Here is a 22,027-nt window from a genome sequence, read left to right as displayed (position 1 = left end):
GGAAATTAATAAAATAAATTAAATGATAAGGATGTAAACAAACACAACCAACAGAGGTCACCACCAGTCAGCTGATCTTGGGTCTACTTTAATAAATACAAAAAAAACCTTGTTTATTTACCTTCTTATTTCCTTATTTATTGTTTCCACGAAATCATTTATTCAGAAATGGTACAACGTGTTTGAAGGTCAGCCTGTACAGTACACGAATTAAACCTACATATACTAGATCACTAATGACACACCAGATGTTCACAAGCAAAGGATCAATGTAGCTTATGTTTTCCGACAATGGACCGTTTGATGTAAATGTACGTCACAACTCTTGAGTGGGTTGATGTGAACAGCTGCATAAAGGTGAAGCAGGACCTCACTTCCATACAAATAAAGGACATCAAAACAAATGCCATATATTGGCCCCTTATAGGACAATGTTGGAATTGTTTCTTAGGGAACACTATAGAAAAATCCTTGACTAATTACAGCTACAGTACTAGTACACAGGCATTATGTACAAGATACATAGCTCTTAAATATTGATTTCCCATAAAATATTAACATGTACATCCATATGTTTTTTATGACTAATATCACAATGTACTGAATAACCATCAATATTATTTTAGTGCTTAAATTTTGTCATTACAGTTATTCTTGAAAGATCACAAAACAATTTACATGGAAAGCTCTCCATGGAATTTCCTAGTCTGCTAACTGCTAACATTTTTCACATTCTCCTGTTTTGTCAAAGTGCAAGGTATTCATTTATTTAGTGATACAATAAAAATTACAGGATATTTGAAAGAATGTTCTCCCCACTTGCAGGAACCCATTAAAAAATGGTGTCTCCTTGACAGAAAAAAAATTTGAAAATGGCATGACAAATGCATGATTTTAAGTTTCTTCAAAAGAATTTTATGTGTGTGTGTGTGTGTGTGTGTGTGTGGGTGGGTGGGTGGGGGTGAGGGGTTGAGGGTTACACTTACCTAAAATAAGTCCTATTGCACACTCTCTGTCACTGTGGGCACAGGACATTAGAGCCCCCACCGTGTCATTTATCACAGCTAAACATTCCACATCTAAATCCTGTCAAAATAAGGGACAAAAATAGAAATACCTAAATACCTTCAAATGACAGGGAACAAAAAACAAAATAAAAATACCTACACAGCTTAAATTCAATAACATTATAACACTGTTTTTCAATTGCAACATCAGATACATGTATTGTAAATTGAATGTCATTTTCCTTTTTCAAATTCTGGTACTTACTAAATGTACATATAAACCTTGTATTTATATAAAGGCGAGTTTGGTGCAACCATGAGTGATTTAATTTTTTTTCAATCTCAAAAATATTGAGTTTACAGAGAATTTTAATACATATATGCATTAGGCAAATTCTGATTTAAGAAAAATAGCCGTTTACCTATCTGGTGCTATATTTTAACACACTAAAAAACCACACACATTTAAAATATAACTTTGATAAATTGACCCTCTGTAAACACGTACCCCTCTCCTTTTGATGGCCTCATGTAGAAGTCTGACAACGTCTTCACCTTCCACTCCCTCACACTTGAAGCCTTTTGTCCACTGCGTCAGAACGGCGTGGTTCAAACCCATCTGTTTACAGGGAAAGGAGAAAGTAAAACCCAGGGGGATCTTTTGATCAAGGAGATTGTGGTTCTTCATAAATTTGTAGATACATTCTGCGATATGATCAAATAGCTGTAAAATAAAAGACAAAGAAAATTATTTCTGAACATTTGCATACGCAAAGAATTAAATTGCTGAATCAAATATTGCAGGATAATGCAAATGGGTTCATACAAAAGAAAAAAAACCCATGTCTCTATATATCAATTTTCCTTAAAAAAAAATAACACAGGTTTCAAAAGTTGCCATAATGAAATGCAACCCCCATCCACCCCGATGAAATACTGGAAGATGAGATTCAAATATTAGGGTAATAATTAAAAGTTAGATTGGTAATTGGTAACACCTCTGGGCGAAAAAATTTGTTGATACCCATCCATACACTGGGAGCACTTATACTGTAATGTAGTATAAGGTACCAACCTGTACACTGCTGCCTGTCACATTGTACTGTGGTATAAAGTACCCACCTGTACACTGGTGTCTGTCACATTGTACTGTGGTATAAAGTACCCACCTGTACACTGCTGCCTGTCACATTGTACTGTGGTATAAAGTACCCACCTGTACACTGCTGCCTGTCACATTGTACTGTGGTATAAAGTACCCACCTGTACACAGGTGCCTGTCACAATGTACTATGGTATAAAGAACCCATTTGTACACAGGTGCCTGTCATATTGTACTGTGGTATAAAGTACCCACCTGTACACAGGTGTCTGTCACAATGTACTATGGTATAAAGCACCCACCTGTACACAGGTGCCTGTCACATTGTACTGTGGTATAAAGTACCCACCTGTACACAGGTGTCTGTCACAATGTACTATGGTATAAAGCACCCACCTGTACACAGGTGCCTGTCACATTGCACTATGGTATAATGTACTCACCTGTACACCGGTGCCTGTCATAATGTGTTGGGGTATTAGGTAGATTTTGCTTTCCATGGTCACTTCCTGACCATTAAGGTTAATCAACAACACACGGAAGTTTGTACCCCCCAAGTCCAGTGCTAGGTAATTTCCATCCTCTAAAATACAAAATGGAACTTACAACAGATTGCATTAAAAAATTCCATGATGTACAAATTATATTTGTAAAATGTATCCTCCTTGATCTTTAAATAACATTCTTGGAACATTAAAAAAAAAACACCTAGAATACTATACATGCTATATTTAACAAACAATACAGCCCCTTGAATGCATATATAAAACAGTTTACGAAATATAATCTTATCTGAATATCAAGTATATAAAAAAAGTACAAGCCAAAAAGGAAGGTAAATATTAAAGATGTTTTTAGAGACTACACCAAATAAACAAGTTATCTTCAAGTGCATTTCCTCCCTTCCTAGAAAACTTGACATATCTCATCTCATCTTCTTGTATGTTATTTTTCAAATTGAATTTTCCATCTTCTAGGAAATAAAGAGAAATTTTAAAAGTGATTTGACCCCCCCCCCCCCTAATATTAGCTACCAAGTATTCTTGTCTGCAAGTTTTTTTCCCCAAATATAGCTCATTTTTCAACTTGGCTTTCCTGGGCCAAGTTAAATAATATTTCCTCCATCCCCACTGACCCCAAAAAATCTTCTTTATCCATGCATGCAGCAGGCAATATATTGTTTGATGGATGTTCATTTCTGACCTCACATAAACAACACGATTTATTTATAGTCTTACCTGAACCATCAGGGACGTCCCTGACATATGTGGGGTACATTTTGACCTTGGCTGTGGGGTTTGTTTTACTGCCCAATCCCTTGTTAAATTCTTGTAACATGATATCCATGAGGTGCTTGTAGTCTTCATCTTTAAGAATAAATGGTCTAACAAGGTTTTCTACCTACAAAGATAAAGAAGATCAATCAAACATGTTTATTCATTTGAAATTCATAGGCAAATTAAGTAACAGCTACTCTTGAGACCATATTACAAAACAAAATTAACATTTTTAATATTAACATATGTTTTAGGACTTGATTTTAATTCATAGATCATCAACAATTAAGGATATGAAGGCAATCTGTGAATGTTTTAGCACAGAGCTTCTTTGTATTTCTTGACATATTAGACTCGAGGTTCCAGGTATATCCACCTTATGTTACATAAAATGATTTCATTTTTACAGGTAATTCATATTCTAGATTTTCTTTGATGTAAAAGTTTATTTCAGATCTTTAACATTTAAAGCTGTAAAAATGTTTATGCTTGACTACCAAAAAACCATTATTCAACAGCAAACATCTAATAATATCTCATTCTGAGCCTCTAGACTCGATGAATTTGTCTGCTCTAATTTTTCTCTCAAGTAATCAATGTGAACAAGAAAGATCTGGAATAGTAGATTCTGTGATCTATTACCATGGTATAAATGCAAGTATCGATTATGGTACTTTATCGAAGAATGCGACGAGAATCACCAGAACTATAGCAGTGATTACAGCCGGGAGACTGCAGGTCGCAGACACCCTGAGGGATGGAAAGGCAGTGACATGACAAAACAGTCTGTTTACGTCAACACAGTTCTGCTGTGAACTTCAAAGGTTTTCAAAATTACTACAAATTTACATGCAAGCTCATGTTCCCAATGCTAATGAGCTTGGATTTGAATATTAGTAGGAATTTAATTAATCACTGCTGTTCTGTGAGGTTTGTTAGGCTGTCTCCTTGTGTGACTTTGATTCACAACTAAAATAAATTTCTCTCAAAATGTGATGAATCTTTGTATTACAATCTGAAGATTTACATTCATTTAGTATTATTAGTAAACTCACTCATATATTATAACTTATTGTTGAAAATTAATTGAATGGATCCATTAAATAATTATAAATACACACACTCTCTTCACATGACACAAGGCATGAAAATACCAGTACAATTATTAATGAAGCTACAAAGAATCTGACAGCATCTGAGTTTAGACCCCCAGAGTGGATATCCTACAAATAGGTTCAGTGACCCAAAAAAGCCAAGGACAGGGGACTGCAGGTTTACCTGTAGCAATACAATTTATTACACGTCCAGACCTCCAAAGAAGAAGTACACTCAAAAATATATCTGATACATAAGACCTAGGACAAAAGGATTGCCCAAACTCTAAGGAGAGTTGTTGACACACTGAAATTCAATTGCATCAGATAAACTAACAGCAGGTAAACAGGTGCATTAAGTGTCATCAAGAAACTCCTGGGTCAATTAGGTCATTTTCATCTCTTAAGTACCTTTAGATAGTTAATACGTTTTACCTGGAATAACTACATACCCCCCTAAATCATTCTGTCAGAACACTTACAAATCAACACAGTCACCAACCGGGCTATATATACACACATATATTCCTTCCCTTTATCAAATCTATATATCAAAGTGGCTAAACTTAAATGACCTGAACAAACTTACTGTGGCCTGACTCCGATCTTTAGATTTCGTTGACCGTTTCCTAGATGGTTTTTTCTGACTCGACTTAGGTACCTGAGCATTTGTCTCTGGCAACATGGTTTACAATGAACTTTGGAGCGTAAGGTTAGTCATAAACAATATCCGGTTCACATACCGAAGAATCTACTACACTGCACAGCACATATCTTGTCTGACAGAGAACTTGTTGCACTTTGACCCCCCTTCAAAGACCCAAGCTCCTTGCTATTGAGCAGATAGAAAAGATGTCCTGACAGGGTGACCTTCATAAATAAACAGAGGAATTTCTAGCAAGTATATATTGATCTGCTATAGGCTGGCAGAATGCCAATAATCTACTTAATGAGTTGCAGAACATCCAGAAAAGTCTGCTACCTTCACTATAAGTCTTAATAACCTCTCTCATCAATTACAATATTTTTATAGGTAGGAATTTATTCTGGGAGCATCTTGCTTACTTACAATCTATTTTTAATTATCAGTTTATTATACATAGCAATTTGTGGGATTTTTTTCTAACATACAAAAAACTGAGTTGTCTAAATACTGGCCTTCAATGTAACAATTACAAAAGTATCATTTGCATACACAAATGAAACATGCATTTCCATCGATAAGGTTTTCCAATTGCTAATCTCTAAAATTGTCTGGGTTTTTTGGCAAATGATATTGGCTAGAGACCAATTAATTGTAGTAAAATACTTAAAACTGATTATTTGCCTGAAAAGCCTTTTGTAGGTTCAATTGTACCTGGGTTTGTGTTTGAAATAACAACTTGCTCCAAAAGGAGGAAAGAATGAATGCACATGATAAACTTTGTAAATAATACTGAAAGTAAATTTAAAAACTGCCAAAAAGGAAACAAATAAAAAATATATACCCCAATGTCAAACACAGGGCATTGGAACATTGGATCAGAAAAAAAATCAGAAACAAAGATTTGGTTTTACCGTACGAGTCCTTTTCGAAGAAGTTCTAGGGAGTAAATCGGCTGTTCCCGGCATTCCTGCCTTGTAAAAGTGGAATGTCCAAATTTAGTCACAAATCACAATTCATTTCTGTTGTATCACAACTTCCTGGTTTATACATTAGCAATACGAATGAATGATTGTTAAAATTTACCAAAACAAACAACAGTTACACAAATTCCATTCCACATACATCTTGCCAGTTCCTTTTTGGTATAACACCTCAAAAAGCTTTTAAAATCAGTTTACGGAAATGATGACGCAATTCATTTAAAATCGTTCAACCAAACAGAATGTTGATTCTTGCTGATTTAAGTTATTGACATTTCAGGTCATGCAAAGCAGATATCCAAAATGTAAAGTTTACATCCAAAATGGACAGGTACTAATGTGACTTTAGATTTTAGTTACATGTGTGTACACTTATGACAGAACTAAGTTATGACAGAATTAAGGCTTGTCATACAAACAGGAAGCTTTACATCCTAGGGAGAATAATTCATCTATGTTCTTGATAAACCCCCATGTCCCTACGTCAAAACTGACGATACTTGTAAATCTAATATACGTAGTAGCTAATAAATCGCCAGTTTTAATAAAAGAGGAAAAATCTTGAAAACTGCATGAGCATGCATTTTTAAGAAATTAATTCAACTCCTGATCAAGAGTATTAAATATTTCTTAGATGTGTTTGTGTTTACTGAGTAAATAAATGTAACCTTTTACAAAGTATTAGATTTTACCAGAGTGATACAAAATACATGTAATACTTTAAAGAAACAATTCTTAATAATGACATTTTTTTGCTTCATTATAATGTTTAACATTTCTTTACATTTTCTTCACTTCTCACTCAACTCTGCTGCATGTCAAACAGACTTATTTCAAATTTATTTCCCATTTTTAAAAAGTGCCCTTTAAAAAAAAATCTTCATGTAAATAATATTTTATCAACAATTTCATCTTTTTTTCCCCTGAATCCAAAAAAAATGCAGTGAAGCAAAAATTTATAGAATCAATCCATGCAAACTTCTGTAACTTTCATATTAATAAAACAGCAATATCTTTTAGAACATTGATACTTTACAACATACATCTAAATGTGACTAAGATTACGAAAGACACAAATTATCTCCTGGCATGTTATAAAGCATCTTGGCAACAATTTTGGATCATGTGAGAGTGTGTGAGTGTTTTACATCAATATTGAATGCTTTTTCTTTAATCAATATTTTCTTGCGTCAGATCTGCCTCGATGTGGAAAAATCCATTGAACTACTATTGAGACGCACCCACCTATATCAGCCAATCAAATTCAAGGAGATGGGCAACAACCTTTTCTAATGTCAACAGTAAACAAGCATGTCTTCAATCTTTAACTTTACAAGATCTATGATAGTCAAACTTTTGAATCTGAGAAACATTCAAAAATGGTACCATAACCAATCCAATTCAAACACATTATACTGCCCTAACAATCAACAGATGGTTATAGTATAGTTGATCATTAAATCTGTCAGGTAACCTGCTCAAGTGACATTTTGAAATATCATGTTTTATGAAGCTTCACACATACCAATGAATAGAAATTCATATAAACCATACATCTATTTAAAAAATACTATCTTTACACCTACTACCAAACAAATTTTGTCATAGATATTTTTTTCTTTCCATACAATCAACTGAAAACATGAACCTATGTGTATTTATAACATTAATGCATTAAATATCCAAATTATAGGGTCATTTAGTTGAGTTATTCGATCAAAACTTTTTTAAGTACAAGAATAAAGCAGTAGAGAAGAAATCAGGAAGAGAAATTTTTGTGACTTTACCAGCATTTCCTCATAGTCGGGGAGGATTTTGAGGAGGGCAGCCAGCACATGCTGGAACTCCCTCCCCATCATTTTCTTTGCGGCCTGTAACACATCCTCTGTCTTCACTCCTGATGCTTTTTCACTGACTTTAACGCCACCAGACATGTTTGTTAAATTTCCTTCTACAAATGTTCACTTCAGTGTTAAGTACGTGTTCTTTTGTAAATGTTTTAAACCTTCCACAGCCAAGTAAAACTTCTATTTAAAGGAAGGATTTACAAGTGGGCAACGTTCCTTATATGTATACAATTAAAAACGTCACAGGAATGGTCACATGACCAGCTAAGCCTATATATACTGTATGTGCTGTAATAATAAATCTTAAACACAATGATACACTCTGAACACACTACAGACTACCGTACAAGCTTACAAAACCCAGAAAAAAATCAATTTCTGTATCAAACAATCAATTAACAGATTGAGTCATCTGATCCATAATTCACTCATCCAAGCCACAGCAATGAGATTTTTATAAGCCTCGATGGTACATGTGACCTTATAGTCTTGAAACCTGCAAAACTCCAGGTATGCTTGTTTGACTGTCTGAACAATGCCATTAAGCTTTCAAACAGAGAAAGTTTTCATTATCTTGCACGTACAGTGAACTGTAACTGTTAACCTGCTTTCACCTCAACAGGATATTGGATAAATAAAAAAAATCCAGGTGTAAATGATATTCATTTATATAGGATTATTCATCGAAACTGAATGAATAAGGTACCCTATAGAAATTAACAGTAAACTCTTTTTTATGCCCCTGTAATCGAAGCTTTGGGGGTATATAATTTTTGCCCTGTCCGTCTGTCTGTCTGTTTGTCTGCAAAAACTTTAACATTGCCCATAATTTTTGATTGGTTGGAGCTATGACTTTCATATTTCACATGTGTATTCCTTGTGACAAGACCTTTCTTTCAGTACCATCATATTTGACCTTTTGACCTTGATCTTGGAGTTTGACCCAGTTTTGCAAAACTTAAACCAACTTTAACCTTGGTTATAACTTTTGAACAATTGGTGCTAGGGCTTTCATACTTCACATGTGTAATCCTTGTGACAAGACCTTTCTTTCGATACCAACAACTTTGACCTTTTGACCTTGGAGTTTGACATACTTTTGAAAAACTTTAACCTTGGCCATAACTTTTGAACGCTTGGTGCTAGGGTTTTCATACTTCACATGTGTAATTCTTGTGACAATACCTTCATTTGGATAATAACAATTATAGCCCATTGACCATGACCTCAGAGTTTGACCTACTTTTGAGAAACCTTAACCTTGGCCATAACTTTTGAACGGTTGGTGCTACAGCTTTCATATTTCACATGTGCATTTCTTGTGAGAAGGCCTTTCCTTGGAACACCATTAAATGATTAATTTTGACCATTTGACCTTGATGTTTGACTTACTTTTGAAAAACTTTAACCTTTTCCATATATATTCAATGGTTGCTACTAGGGCTTTCATATTTCACAGGTACATTCCTCGAGACAAGACCTTTCTTTGTGTATACATAGCAACATATTTGATTTGCATTTGAGAAAGTTTAACCTTCATTATAAGTTGTCATATGGGGGCATCAGTGTTTCACAAACACATCTTGTTTTTTCATATCATCAACGAAATATTTCAATAACTTACACCGTACATATACATATCAAACAAGTAACAAACTAAACAGGCTAATTATTCTGAGCTTAACTCCTTCATTAAATAATCACTTTTTTTCATTAACATTTTCATGCTTAATTCCATATTAAAAAAAACATACATGTAAATGCATGTAAATATATTTCTTTCCATTTAATATAGGTCATACCTGGTGTGGTAAGAACCAGTAGGCATGTTTTTGAAAATTTCCAAAGTAAGAGAGAGTATACTTTATGACTAAATGTCTTAGGATATCTTATGATTACCTAGAGATATGTCTTCAGGTACAAACAAAAGTAGGAACAATATACCGATATACTCCAATTCATACACACAAAAAATTGTACTGTATTGTGATACAAAACCATATCACGATATACATGTATATTAAATATCTTGAGCAATTTACAGTCTAATCTCTTTATCTCGAACTTGATGGGACTGAGAAAAAACTTCGAGATATCCAAGTATTTGAGATATCAGGGGTAAAATACTCAAGAAATAAGTAGTTGGGACCTCCAATCACTCTGGCATATCCATGGTATTCGAGATATTGAATTTGAACTGTACATTATTTCTTTTAAATTTAACTCAGTGATTTTTTATTAGCCTTTTTTTATTGTATTCATGCAGAACTTATTACTTGTTACATTATGTGTGAACTTAATGAAATAATTTACATCTTTTTTCCTCTCATATCGTAATAGAGAGTTTCTCATTCAAGAACATACAAATTGTATTAAAAATATGAAAGGTAAAATATCATCATATGTATCATGATACAGTCACGGTGTATCATGATATATCACAATACACTTGAGTCATATCATTACACCCTTGAACAAAGTGTCTTAGGAATATGGTAAGATGTCAAAGTTCCATCCTAAGAACTTCTTTTCTTCCTTTTTGTAAAATATAGAAAACACGCTTATAGGGAACATGCTTATAATGTATTGAAGCTTACAGCAAAGTGGTTTTCATTAATTGTGGTTTTAAAATATATTCTGAACTTAATGGATACAACGAATTACGTTTATAATGGAGAAAAATTATTTTTATTAACTTATTCATTATAAGTGTGTTTTAGTGTACTGTATAGCAGTTTCTTCAATGGGTATAAAATTTGGTGTTTTGCTTGCTCAAAGGTACGCCAATAATCTTTTAGTGGAACCTTTTTTGGCGGACATGATATTCCATGAAGTTGCGACACAGTGACATAATCTGGTACCTCTTAACAGAAGAGTGCTTCAGGTACCTTAGATATGTAAATGTTTCTTCCAGATGGGTCTTTGTATGTTTGAATACCAATTTACACAATAGTTCAGACAGGTATATTTGATAACTGACTGGCATGCTTAGTTGATATTTTTTTGGCATTCATTACTTGTAATTTAGCAGTTAAAATTTTAGCTACTACTAAACTGATTAAATAAGCCAGAATTAGCACCCCACTTAAAAATCTCACTATAAAATATTTCATGTAGTTCGTATTTGTATAGATCCATCACATTAATAATTAAAATGTTTCACACATTTAAAACTACGGTGTATATTGCATTATTTAAATGATTTCCATTAGTTAGTCAATTCTTATTTCAATATATTACATGAATTAATAATGCAGTACAACTGCAACAAGCCTGTAGGAAGCAATTTTAGTATGGAAGCTAGCTAGCAGAATTTACCTAACATTTGACATTTTTAAGGGGAAACAATCATAAATTGGCTCTGTCTTCCAAAGTATAGTAAAAACTAAATTATTAAATTATTATTAATTATAAAATTATAATTTAATTATAAAATTACTGAGGGCACAATAACCTTAAATTAGCTTTCTTTTCTAGAGTAAGGTATTACTGGCAAAATTATTTGGGGGGGGGGGGGGGGGGGGTTGTTCGCATGGGAGATGTCTACAATCTAGCAAGGAATTATGCAAACACATATAAAAAGCAAAACTTTATCTTAATAATTCAGAAAAATATTTAAAGGAAGAAGCAAGAGCAGGGTGGGGCCACAATGGGCAATCAAAGTTTTACATAGGGATACATAGAAAAAAAAAATGTTCTTCTTATAAACAACTGCAAAGACATGATTAGTCATTTTAATATGGAAGAACCTTAAGGTAGTGGTATCCAATGTAGATTCAAACTTTTTTTCAAATTATAACTTGGACTACCGGGTAGGGTGGGGCCACAGTAGGTCATCAAAGTTTTACATACTAAGGAATACATAGGGAAAAAAATCTGCATAAGAATAATAGGGCTATAGTGACTCAGGTGAGCGATGTGGTCCATGGGCCTTTTGTTACAATTAACATTACCAATGTATGGGCTTGTTTCTGTGTGGCGCATATTAGCATTTTTGTGAACTGTTTGTACATGTAATTGAGTCTATCTATATATATATATATATATATATATATATATATATATATATATATATATATATATATATATATATATTATACAAAACTTGCAGAGTTTAAATGATTATTATATTTTTTTCCCTGCAACCTTGGCATTTAGTAAAACCTAATTTGCAGTGCAAGCTTTTGAAGTTGCAAATACTTTTGTAGACATAATAAAATATCTAGCTTCTGCGCATCAGAAAACATCAATTTGTCTTGTTTACATCACGTTCTCCATCCATTCCTGTGATCTTGGGAAAATATATTGATCGTTAAGACGAATCATTGCATGTATTGTTTCTAAGGATCTTCTTTCTAGAACTAGAATACGAATCCTTAGTACAATTGCACTGTTTCTGTATTCACTTTCAAAAATCAGAAAAAATTCCTTTTTTTTATCATATAATCCTACAGTTTGGCTAAAATGTTTGAAAATGCACCAATATGACACCTGCTACATGTATATTAGTGTACTAGCATCAAATATTGAGAATTATGTTACATGTAGACTTAATGTACCAGAGCAACCATTGTGCCTGAATTCATCTATTAAGATTATATTTTTGATTCCCAAGAAATTTCAAACTGCTTCTAATTTTGATGAGACAAAGTTTTCAGTGCTCAAAATAAATAAATAAATAAATAAAGTAAAAAATAAAAAATTTACAAGTCACATATAAGAGTAAAATGTTAAAAAATTACAAGCCCATGTTAATTAACATTCATAATTAATTTGTGTCTATAAAAAGCACCATAATTGTCACATTGTCTTGATATTCCATATTAATATGGAGAGGTGCTTTAGCCTTCTTGACATGCTCTAATGCCTTTCTGGGTTGCAATTTCTTGACCACACTGCCTCCAAACTTGAAAAAAAAATTGGCACAGACTTTTAGCCCTTTGTGTGAAGGTCATATTTTTATTCTACTAGGCAAATGTCCAACTTACTGACGTAAAGTTTCTTTTGTGTCTTAAATATTAAATCGGCATTAAACTTAAAACATTGATGAAATCAATTTAACACTAGTCTCGTCAGTAACACCTTTTTTGACCTCTTGTACAGAAGCCAAATATATGTGTACAATACAAACCTGATTGTTTGTAAACAGTTATTTGATATTCTTCTTTGAAACTACTGGTATATAGGGCCAATTGCCAGCTAAAATACAGAGAGAGAGAGAAACAGGTTTGCATAAGTCAGAAGTACTTATTTTACATATTAATATAAAATGATGCAGGCACTTATAAGTATCATAAAATGTCAACCAAATATTCAAAGAATGAAATAAAAGGGAAAATTTAATTTAGTGACAATTAAGAAATCTTTTAGATACATGAGATATAAAAGTATCCAGGCATTTCCAAACTACAAAAGACTTCAAATTAAAAATACATATATTTCGTGTATTTTGCAAGGTTATATATTTTGCCAAAATTGATGGAGATCAATATACAAATGTAAACAGAATTTGTAGGTTGGTGACCTATAGGGTCAATACTAAGATACTTTTAAGTAACTTATAGAGTATACTCATTTAGGGTTTTCCTTCTACAGTAAAACTCATTTAGTACGAACACGGATATAGCAAATTCACTGATATAGCGAAGTTTTCTGGAATCCCCGGCTGAATTCGTAACAAATCCTAGGAAAATATTACGGGTATTACAAACTCTGATAAAACGAATTTACGTATATATAGTGAGCTGATTTTCTGTTCCGTAGAGGTTAAAAATGACGAAAATTACATCTTTTATAACGAACTTTATATATCTTAAAATTCAAAATATCAAACTGACATTATTTTCTTTATAAGTATTTCGATTTGAAATTCCATTCATCAGAAATATTTAGTACCCCAAGTAAAATTTTGTATTTAATACCTCCCCAAACATACTTGGTAGTCATACTTGAAAGAAAAGACGCATATTGCGAATTTGTTATATATACTTTAACGAATTCTTTATACGGATTTAACGAATTACGGATATAACGAAGTAAATTCATGGGTCCCCAGGACTTTGTTATAACCAAGTTTTACTGTATAATTAAAAATATTAAAGGAAATTTAAAGGAACTCCTATCCCAAATGAAGTAATTATTTACATGCTATACATGTTATATTATACATGTATATCAAAAGAAAACTAATTTCAAATTGATAATAATTCTATCTTTATGCTCTCTCTCTCTCTCTCCTTCTCTTTCTCTCTGGTGATAATGATGTCAGAAGTTTTGTTTAAGAATCCAGGTGTTGACAGGTAAGACATACTTATAGTCTTTGTATTGGAACTTGTGTTGATTACTGCCAAGAAATACAACATTCTGGACTAATCCCAGCTTAGTTTTAATATTAGTCTGAATTTGTTAATTAATTAGAATGAGCTGTGATTCTATATGCTAGAATTCAAAAACCTTTGTATGCTGATTTTATAATGAATGCTACTTAAGTGTCACCCCATGTTTCTGCCGATATATTACCTAATTTCCACAAAAAATAAGTTACGATTCTGCAAATATTTTTTTAAGAATCTGCAAAAACGTTGTACATGTATTACGATTCTGAAAATATGTTACTTGGTTCATTGGCACACAGGTAAATATTTTCATAAATTAAACTTTATTTATTGTACAAGATGCTTGATACTATATCACATACTGATACAAAGCACTCTGTAGCACTGCATAAAAACATACCTATGAAAGTTAATATGGTAGTGCATAAAATATCAATTTTTATTTTTAGATGAGTACAAAATAACAGCCTATAGCTTTAGCACTAGCCCTACATGATATTCTCTATATGTTTGTATGAAAAATACAATCACAGTCACCTTCAGTTGTAAATTTGGTGTCAGAACATCTCATATGTCTGTTCAGGCATCAAATTTGTACAATATGTTGTACCTAACAGTTTTTAAAAATTCAGTCATAGCTGGCAACTTTGTGTTTCTTATTTTTTCCATATTCTTTATGCAGAATGTCAAGTTTGTCTTTGTCACTGTTCATCACAGTTAGAAATGCTTATGTTTAGTAATATGTATATAGAATTTTGCAGAATCTTAACAAAATTTTCTGCAGAAACATAAAAAATGATTTTGTTTCCTTCAGAATTTATGGAAATGTAATATGCTTTATTTAAGAATATAAGCATGTTCTTCTTCATAAATGCATAAACCATCGTGATACTATGACATCAAATCGCTACTATGTTTACTGAGGGAAATTTACATTGTTTTTCAGTATGTACAGGTAATAGTGTATGACTGATTGACATGTTGCTCATTGCTCTTAATCTTAATCACAAGACAAAAGGGTATTACACCTTATAGGCTACTTATCATAAATTACACTAAGATAATGGATTATGTAGATTACAAAATATTCCATTTGATTTCACAACACAATAATCACATGCACACTGTTTTATACACGTCATGTTTTAAGAAAATATAAAACATGCAGATTATAAGCTCATTTCTTTTGAAAGACGAATGTAAACATTTTACAGTCGGTGAGCTAAGTGTGTAAATTTCCTAAGGCACAATGTATAATTAGGTTAAGAGGGTTCACAAATAAATAAATCCAAATAATCAACTATAAATTCATCATTTGTAAAGTTTGATGCTATATTTTAAGGCCAATTTTATCTTAAGAGCTGTTCTTCAAGACTGGCCGGCCCAAACTTTCAAGAATTTGAAAAAAAAATTAAATTTTGGATTTTTTCTTTTAATACATACTGCAAAAAATAAGACTTTTCTTGATTTTTTCAAAGTCTGTGAGATTGATATCCAATTTTGTAATATGTTTTTTAAGTCATCCTTGGTTTTACTGGTGACATAATTTGGGATATAGAATGGATTGTGGAATGGTCAATGAATCTAACCAAACCATGATAATAATTAAGAAAATCAGCTAGGATAAATATTAGGGATGTCAAAATATTTATTTTCCTTAGTCGATTATTCGTTTGCATTATTCCAACGATAGTCGAATGTTCGGAACATTTTCTGAAAATAAAATTTTATTTCAAACTTCACTGATACATGACGTATTTATAACTCAAAACCCTTTTTTCTTAAATCTATTTAAAAAGTAACATCAAAATTAATGCAACGTAACGCGTGATTATATGAAATAAATTGGGAAACCCAATTCTCTAAACTGTACGATTTCCCCGTCAATCGAATTCATAATACCGTCTTTACATGTAGTCATTTTTTATTTTAGTGAGTATTGCCGATATTTTTTAAAATTCAAAATTTATTAGATTGCTCTGGCTATGAAAATGTCCCTAACAGATTAAATTGTAAGCTGTTTTAATAATTATAGAAGAGTCAAAACATGACACAGCTATGGTTTGTTCCTTTCATTTGAGCAATCTTATAACAACAAAAGATAATTGGTAAATGGTATAAAGTCAAGTCAAATTAATAATTTTATAAACAAAGCCCAGTATATTGGTGGGTAATTTATTACAAAAACGACAAAGGCAGTTACTGACAATTAATTCTCGCAGTATAGTGAAGCACTTATAATAACTACTTTCTATACAGACATGGAAAATCAACCGTTTTCGTTGAGGATAATTATCTTATCGACTGTCTCTGAGGAAAGACAGTTTCTCAATTTTGTGACGAGAATTCCATCACTCTTTTACTGCATTTACTTAATTAATATTCGAATGTCGTTTCATTATTCGATCGTCGGTCCATTCGACTGATAGTCGAATAGTCGACTATTCGTTGACATCCCTAATAAATATAAATCAGATTTGAACATTGTTGAAGGACTGGAGGGATTTTATTTTTAAATATATGTTCAATTTATTTATTTATTTATTTTTTTTTTTTGAAAATTGATCTCTCCATTTGATCGGGATGAAATTCCAACAGAAGAATCTTACAAAGCAAGGTGTACAGTTGATATGTATTGTGTTTTATTCTCTGACCACTGGATTTTTGATTGGTTATTTGCTACATCATTTTGGGAGAGGAGGAGGTGGGGGAGTGGGCCTGACTGGTGGGCATTATCTCTAAGTCTAATTACTGCAAGAAGTCAAAGACTACATAATATTTACTAAGATTAGCTCTGAATCATTATTTTTAAAATTATTTCCATTATAATTGTATCCATTAGAAAAAACAGGATTATTTTCATTTCCTGTGAAAAGCATACTTTTCAAGTGTAATCCTTAAACTAAATCTACACACAATTTTACCTCCACAACTCCAAAAATAAGTAACTCATTTCTTAGAGAAGATGTCTCCGTGTCCGTTATAACTCTCTTACAGAGAGTACTGGGTACATAAATTTGCTAGGGCATGATAATCAGGTTAAGAAGGGATATAAATTAGTAAATCCAGATAATTCATGTAAAATATAAATTCATCATTTGTAAGGTTTGATGCTATTTCAGGAAATTGAATGAAAACATGATCTTTTTCTTATAAAATAATCCTTCCATTCTACATTTTCTCTCAGATTTTAGTGTCAACACTCTGGTGAACAATGTTGCACTCTTGAAAAAAACAATAACTACCCTGCAGTGTTTTATATATATTTTCTATGAACATAAACAAGCATTTAAAGTAAATTTGTGTGGGTGAAAGAAACATTGGTCATTTACCATCATCTCATTACTTTAGTAAGTAAACAACTCCGCATTATTATCAAGATTCGTTATAAGTAATAACATATTAACTATTTTCCTGGTTGTTTATTCATTACAAAAACATCATTATTTATATATTTATTGTCTTTTAGAGAGAGAGAGAGAGAGAGACACTTCTTTTTCTATATATAGCACAAGGCCCTTTCTGGGGCATTGTTGGACTTCATACAGTAATGTACAGTGACTGTGTCTATTTTTACAAGTAAACATACATGTATTATAATATATCGACACATATAAACTTAAAAGTTCCAAGATCAGATGTTCTTTAAATTGGTTAGGTTCTAATTGTATTACTATGTAAAACTTTGATCACCCATTGTGGCCCCACCCAACCCCAGGGGGTCACGTTGTGAACAAACTTGAATCTTCACTACCTGAGGATGTTTCCAAATCAATACGACTAATCAAGGCTTTGCTGTTCTTGAGAAGAAGATTTTTAAAGATTTTTTTTCCTATATATTCCTATGTAAAAATTTGATCCCCTATTGTGCCCCACCCAATTCCTGGGGGTCATGATTTGAACAAACTTGAACCTACACTATCTAATGAAGGTTTCACCTAAGTTTCAATTTTTTTGGCCCAGTGGTTCTTGAAAAGAATTTTTTTTTTTAAAGATACTCCAAATTTTCACTAATTCTTAATTATCTCCCCTTGGAAGAGGGCATGGCTCTTTCTTTGAACAAACTTGAATACCCTTCACCCAAGGATGCGTTTGTGGCAAGTTTGATTGAAATTGACCGAGAAGTTGAAAATGTGAAAAGTTTACAGACGGACAGATGGATGACAGACAAAATGTGATCAGAAAAGCTCACTTGACCTTTCAGCTCAGATGAGCTAAAAAAGTGACTGGGACTTCAAAATTACTTTCATTGACATATCCATGGTATTTGAGATATCAATGTTCGAGATACAAATAACTATTCCATACTTATGAACTTACTGAGCTAAGTTTTCTAATTAACTTAATCTATGCTTGACTACTGACAAATGAAAAAAACATATATAAATATATTTGCTGTATCAGGGACATATATACTAACAGGATAGGCAACTCTTTCAGCACAATGTTTATTTGCCCAAAATGTTGCAAACAAAACTACAAGTTTTTCAAATTACATTTAATCCCAGTAAAAAGTATTCAGTTCTTTCTGTTTATTGGAATAGATTTTTAACAAATTTTAAAGCATAGATTGTAAAATAATTTAAATTAATATAAATCAAACAACCACTAAATTCCCTAATTCTCCAAAATATGGCTGATCAGGGGCATGTGTTGATTTTGAATATACAACGTAATTACACTAAGATAAGGAGTATAAACAGTGCTAACAACAAATATTGAATAATTTTTTGACCAATAATTTAGGTTTTGTTCTTAAATATTAGACAACATTAGAGATATATTATATTTAAAATTGACTTATAAAATCCCACAACTTACAAGACTTGTGTTGCAATGCGAGAGTTGCCTATCCTGATTGCATGACTCAGAAAGTGTATGTAAATTTATGTTTTGTAGATTATTGTTATTCACGATGTCAAACAGTGTAACTATAACACAAATTCTTGATATTAAAAATCCCTTATTTATTGGCTGAAAGCTCATTAACTTGAATAAAGAAAGACAATTTTGTTAAGTGTCCTGGCTTCTAAATACTTATAAGACATGAGTTAGTGCAAAGATATATCTGATTTACAGTTGGTGAGAAATTACATGAAGCTCAAATAAATCAAATAGCAAAAACTCTGCAAAAAGATTTAAATTTTAAAAATTATCATATATTCATCTCAAGTTTGTCTTGAAATTAATAGCGAGCGCAGCGAGCGGCCCAAAGCACCACTCGTCACTGCGAGCTCTTAAGGGGATGAAGGACACATGGTCACATGACTTTGTTAAACTACGTCATAGTCTCCATTTATAGAAGTGCAAAATGTGTAAAGCATCAGTTCTTGTAAAAAATTTTGACAATTATTTTTCTTTAATAACCATCTTATATTAACAAAATAAAAAGTTTAACATTCTTGTAAACATTATCAAATAATGAAAAAAGATTGATCCACTCCTCTGTTTCTTTAAACTGCGCGTCCAACAAGTCGGTGACGTCATACACGATCTGCTAGTACAGCAAGATCATACTCAGTGAATACAAGGGCTGTATTATTATGTAAAAACATGTCATAATCAGTATATGATGAAGTATTTTGAGAAACCGGGAACACAAAAATTATTTTTGCATGGCTGATGACGGAAATCTTATGTAGGTATATCTTATTTCGCTTATTTAGCTTACGTGTGACGTCATAGATGGTTTTTCCCGTACTCGAGAAATGTAAACATGACAAGTTTTTTGTCCTGCTTATGTCGTCTTTAACGATGTCCTGTGCAATATTGAGGTCAGCTTCACCATTCGAAATTTTTACAGTTATTTAATAATATGAAGGACTTGCATTTCAATGTAAATTTAAAAATATTGAATGATAGGATTTTTTGTAAATTACGTTTTTTGTTGTTTAAGTTGTCTTAAAAAGTTGGTAATTTTCCCTATCCAGATGCATTGTGAAAGACGAAACTTGCCTTTTCGAATTTTAAACCCAATTCATACTCTGAAATATTTTAAAATATACCTGTTCACTTACATATTTTTTATATATGCTTTAAAAATCCAATCATGGACAGAGTAATGAGCCTGGAAACTTGGAGAATTAAAACTCCACTTAGATACTGTAGGGCATAATATTTGTCAATCAATATCACTAAAATAAGGTAAGAAACCTAATGATATAACTGCTTTAAGGTATGTGGGACATACTTAATAAGAAATATACAAAATATAAAAAAAAATGAATGACAAGTATTTTTTCGGCTAAAGGTCCTTCTTCCCCTTAAAGCAACGCCTGGACGAAGAGAAAATTCGGACTTTGCACATTGATCCAAACGAATTTTTTTCCGCAGTTACCTGTGGTCCCATAATGCTTTGCGAATTGCATCTCGTCGCAAACAACGTTCTCGTGGCAACAAGAAGTTCCAAGAAAAAAATAAACTCACCTTGATTTGATGGAAGTATAGCAGATAAATAGTAGATTAAACCTTCTTTATTAAAATTAGCACTGTTCAGACTTCGATTTGGTAATGCAACTTACAAGCGACGTCATGTGACGTCAGAGTCTAGACGTACTAAATGTCACGTGCGATTTGAAGAGCCCGATCTAAATAAAACTGAATATAGGTATCTGCGATCGCCCTAACGGTCGCACCGTCAACATATTATCCACTATTAAATGATGTGTTTATGGTTTTTGTTTATATGTATTATTTCCAATTTTTGCTGAAATTTATATCTTTAGCCGGGTACGGCTGGTTTCCTTACATTTATTATTACAAATTTACAAATTAAAAGGTACTTCTTTACTAAATGTAATAAGAAACTAGAATGAGAAAAAGCCAAGCCTTCATGTACATAGTTATGACTACACATTCCTCATATCATTGGGATTGGGAATGTTTACAAAAATTCCCATACACACAAACTTGTAAGCTAGCAGCTATACAAGTACACATACCAGTGACTTCAAGAAGCTTGGGTAGTATTCTTACACTTTTAAGCTATACATCATAGAAAAAAGTTTATGTTATCCCATCAAATTATTCTAATCAATTTTAACACTTAAACCATGTTCCTACGAAAATCAATAAACTTCGCTGTAACTATTTTGAAGAAAATAGAGGAGTGCCGATTATCACGTCGTCCTTAAATTCAAGGAATGTTTCATCGCATATACGGAACAATTGAATAACCTGAAGACGTTATTTAACTTACCGAATGTTTGTCAACGGGTTGTTTGAAAAAATCTTTCTTTGATGCCGGTCTTTTCCCTTTGGAACTCTTTTTGTCGTGCGACATCCCTGTAAACAATGGGTCAGACTCTCAGACCGGAAGTGCAACAGATATTGTAATTGATCGGTGCACACGTTGATCTATAATTTTCCGATTTGTAGGGGGGTGGGGGGGGGGTGGTAATTAATTAAAATCCACAAACTCACTAAACTTTACTTTTTATAACCTATTTTACATGATAATATTTCAATTAAATCATTGAGCTTTATAAAAAAAGTGTTATTAATATATTTTTATCAATTGAAATCTAAATTGCAGATGTTAATTGCCATCCTTTAAAATGATCATGTGTGACAGGTTTAATAAGATATATTTAATTACATACGAACATAATAGGAAACAAAGTGTCTCTAAATACAGATTCAGGTCAACTTTTTATGTAACATGCAGTCTTTTAGATCAGGTAGGTGCATATGGTTCTTTGACAAGTGGGTACCTTACATGTGGCTTGAAGAAATAGAGA

General features: G+C 32.3%; 1 protein-coding gene across 4 annotated transcripts in view; it reads right to left on the bottom strand.

Annotated features, from left to right (window-relative positions):
* LOC133203018 (hexokinase-1-like) overlaps positions 1–21,622 on the bottom strand; it is a 29,247-nt gene extending 7,625 nt beyond the window's left edge. The window contains exons 1-5 of one of the 4 annotated variants that reach the window (XM_061338872.1): positions 21,487–21,622; positions 3,348–3,510; positions 2,553–2,692; positions 1,516–1,731; positions 987–1,086 (exon numbers count right to left, since the gene is read on the bottom strand). In XM_061338872.1, coding sequence (XP_061194856.1) covers positions 987–1,086; positions 1,516–1,731; positions 2,553–2,692; positions 3,348–3,510; positions 21,487–21,570 — 703 coding nt within the window. In that variant the 5' untranslated portion in view covers positions 21,571–21,622. Of the gene's footprint in view, positions 1–986; positions 1,087–1,515; positions 1,732–2,552; positions 2,693–3,347; positions 3,511–5,069; positions 5,198–6,037; positions 6,164–7,893; positions 8,066–21,486 lie in introns of those variants that run through there. The other 3 variants (XM_061338870.1, XM_061338873.1, XM_061338871.1) reach the window with 3 other exon arrangements.
* Between the last annotated feature and the right edge of the window lie 405 nt (positions 21,623–22,027).

This window comes from Saccostrea echinata, unplaced genomic scaffold (assembly GCF_033153115.1).
Source record: "Saccostrea echinata isolate AGI-Se365-2 ecotype Australia unplaced genomic scaffold, CSIRO_AGI_Sech_v1 ptg000047l, whole genome shotgun sequence".
NCBI classification, from domain to species: domain Eukaryota; kingdom Metazoa; phylum Mollusca; class Bivalvia; order Ostreida; family Ostreidae; genus Saccostrea; species Saccostrea echinata.
The sequence above is the reverse complement of the archived record's forward strand: the minus strand, read 5'-3'. Positions and strand labels throughout refer to the sequence as shown.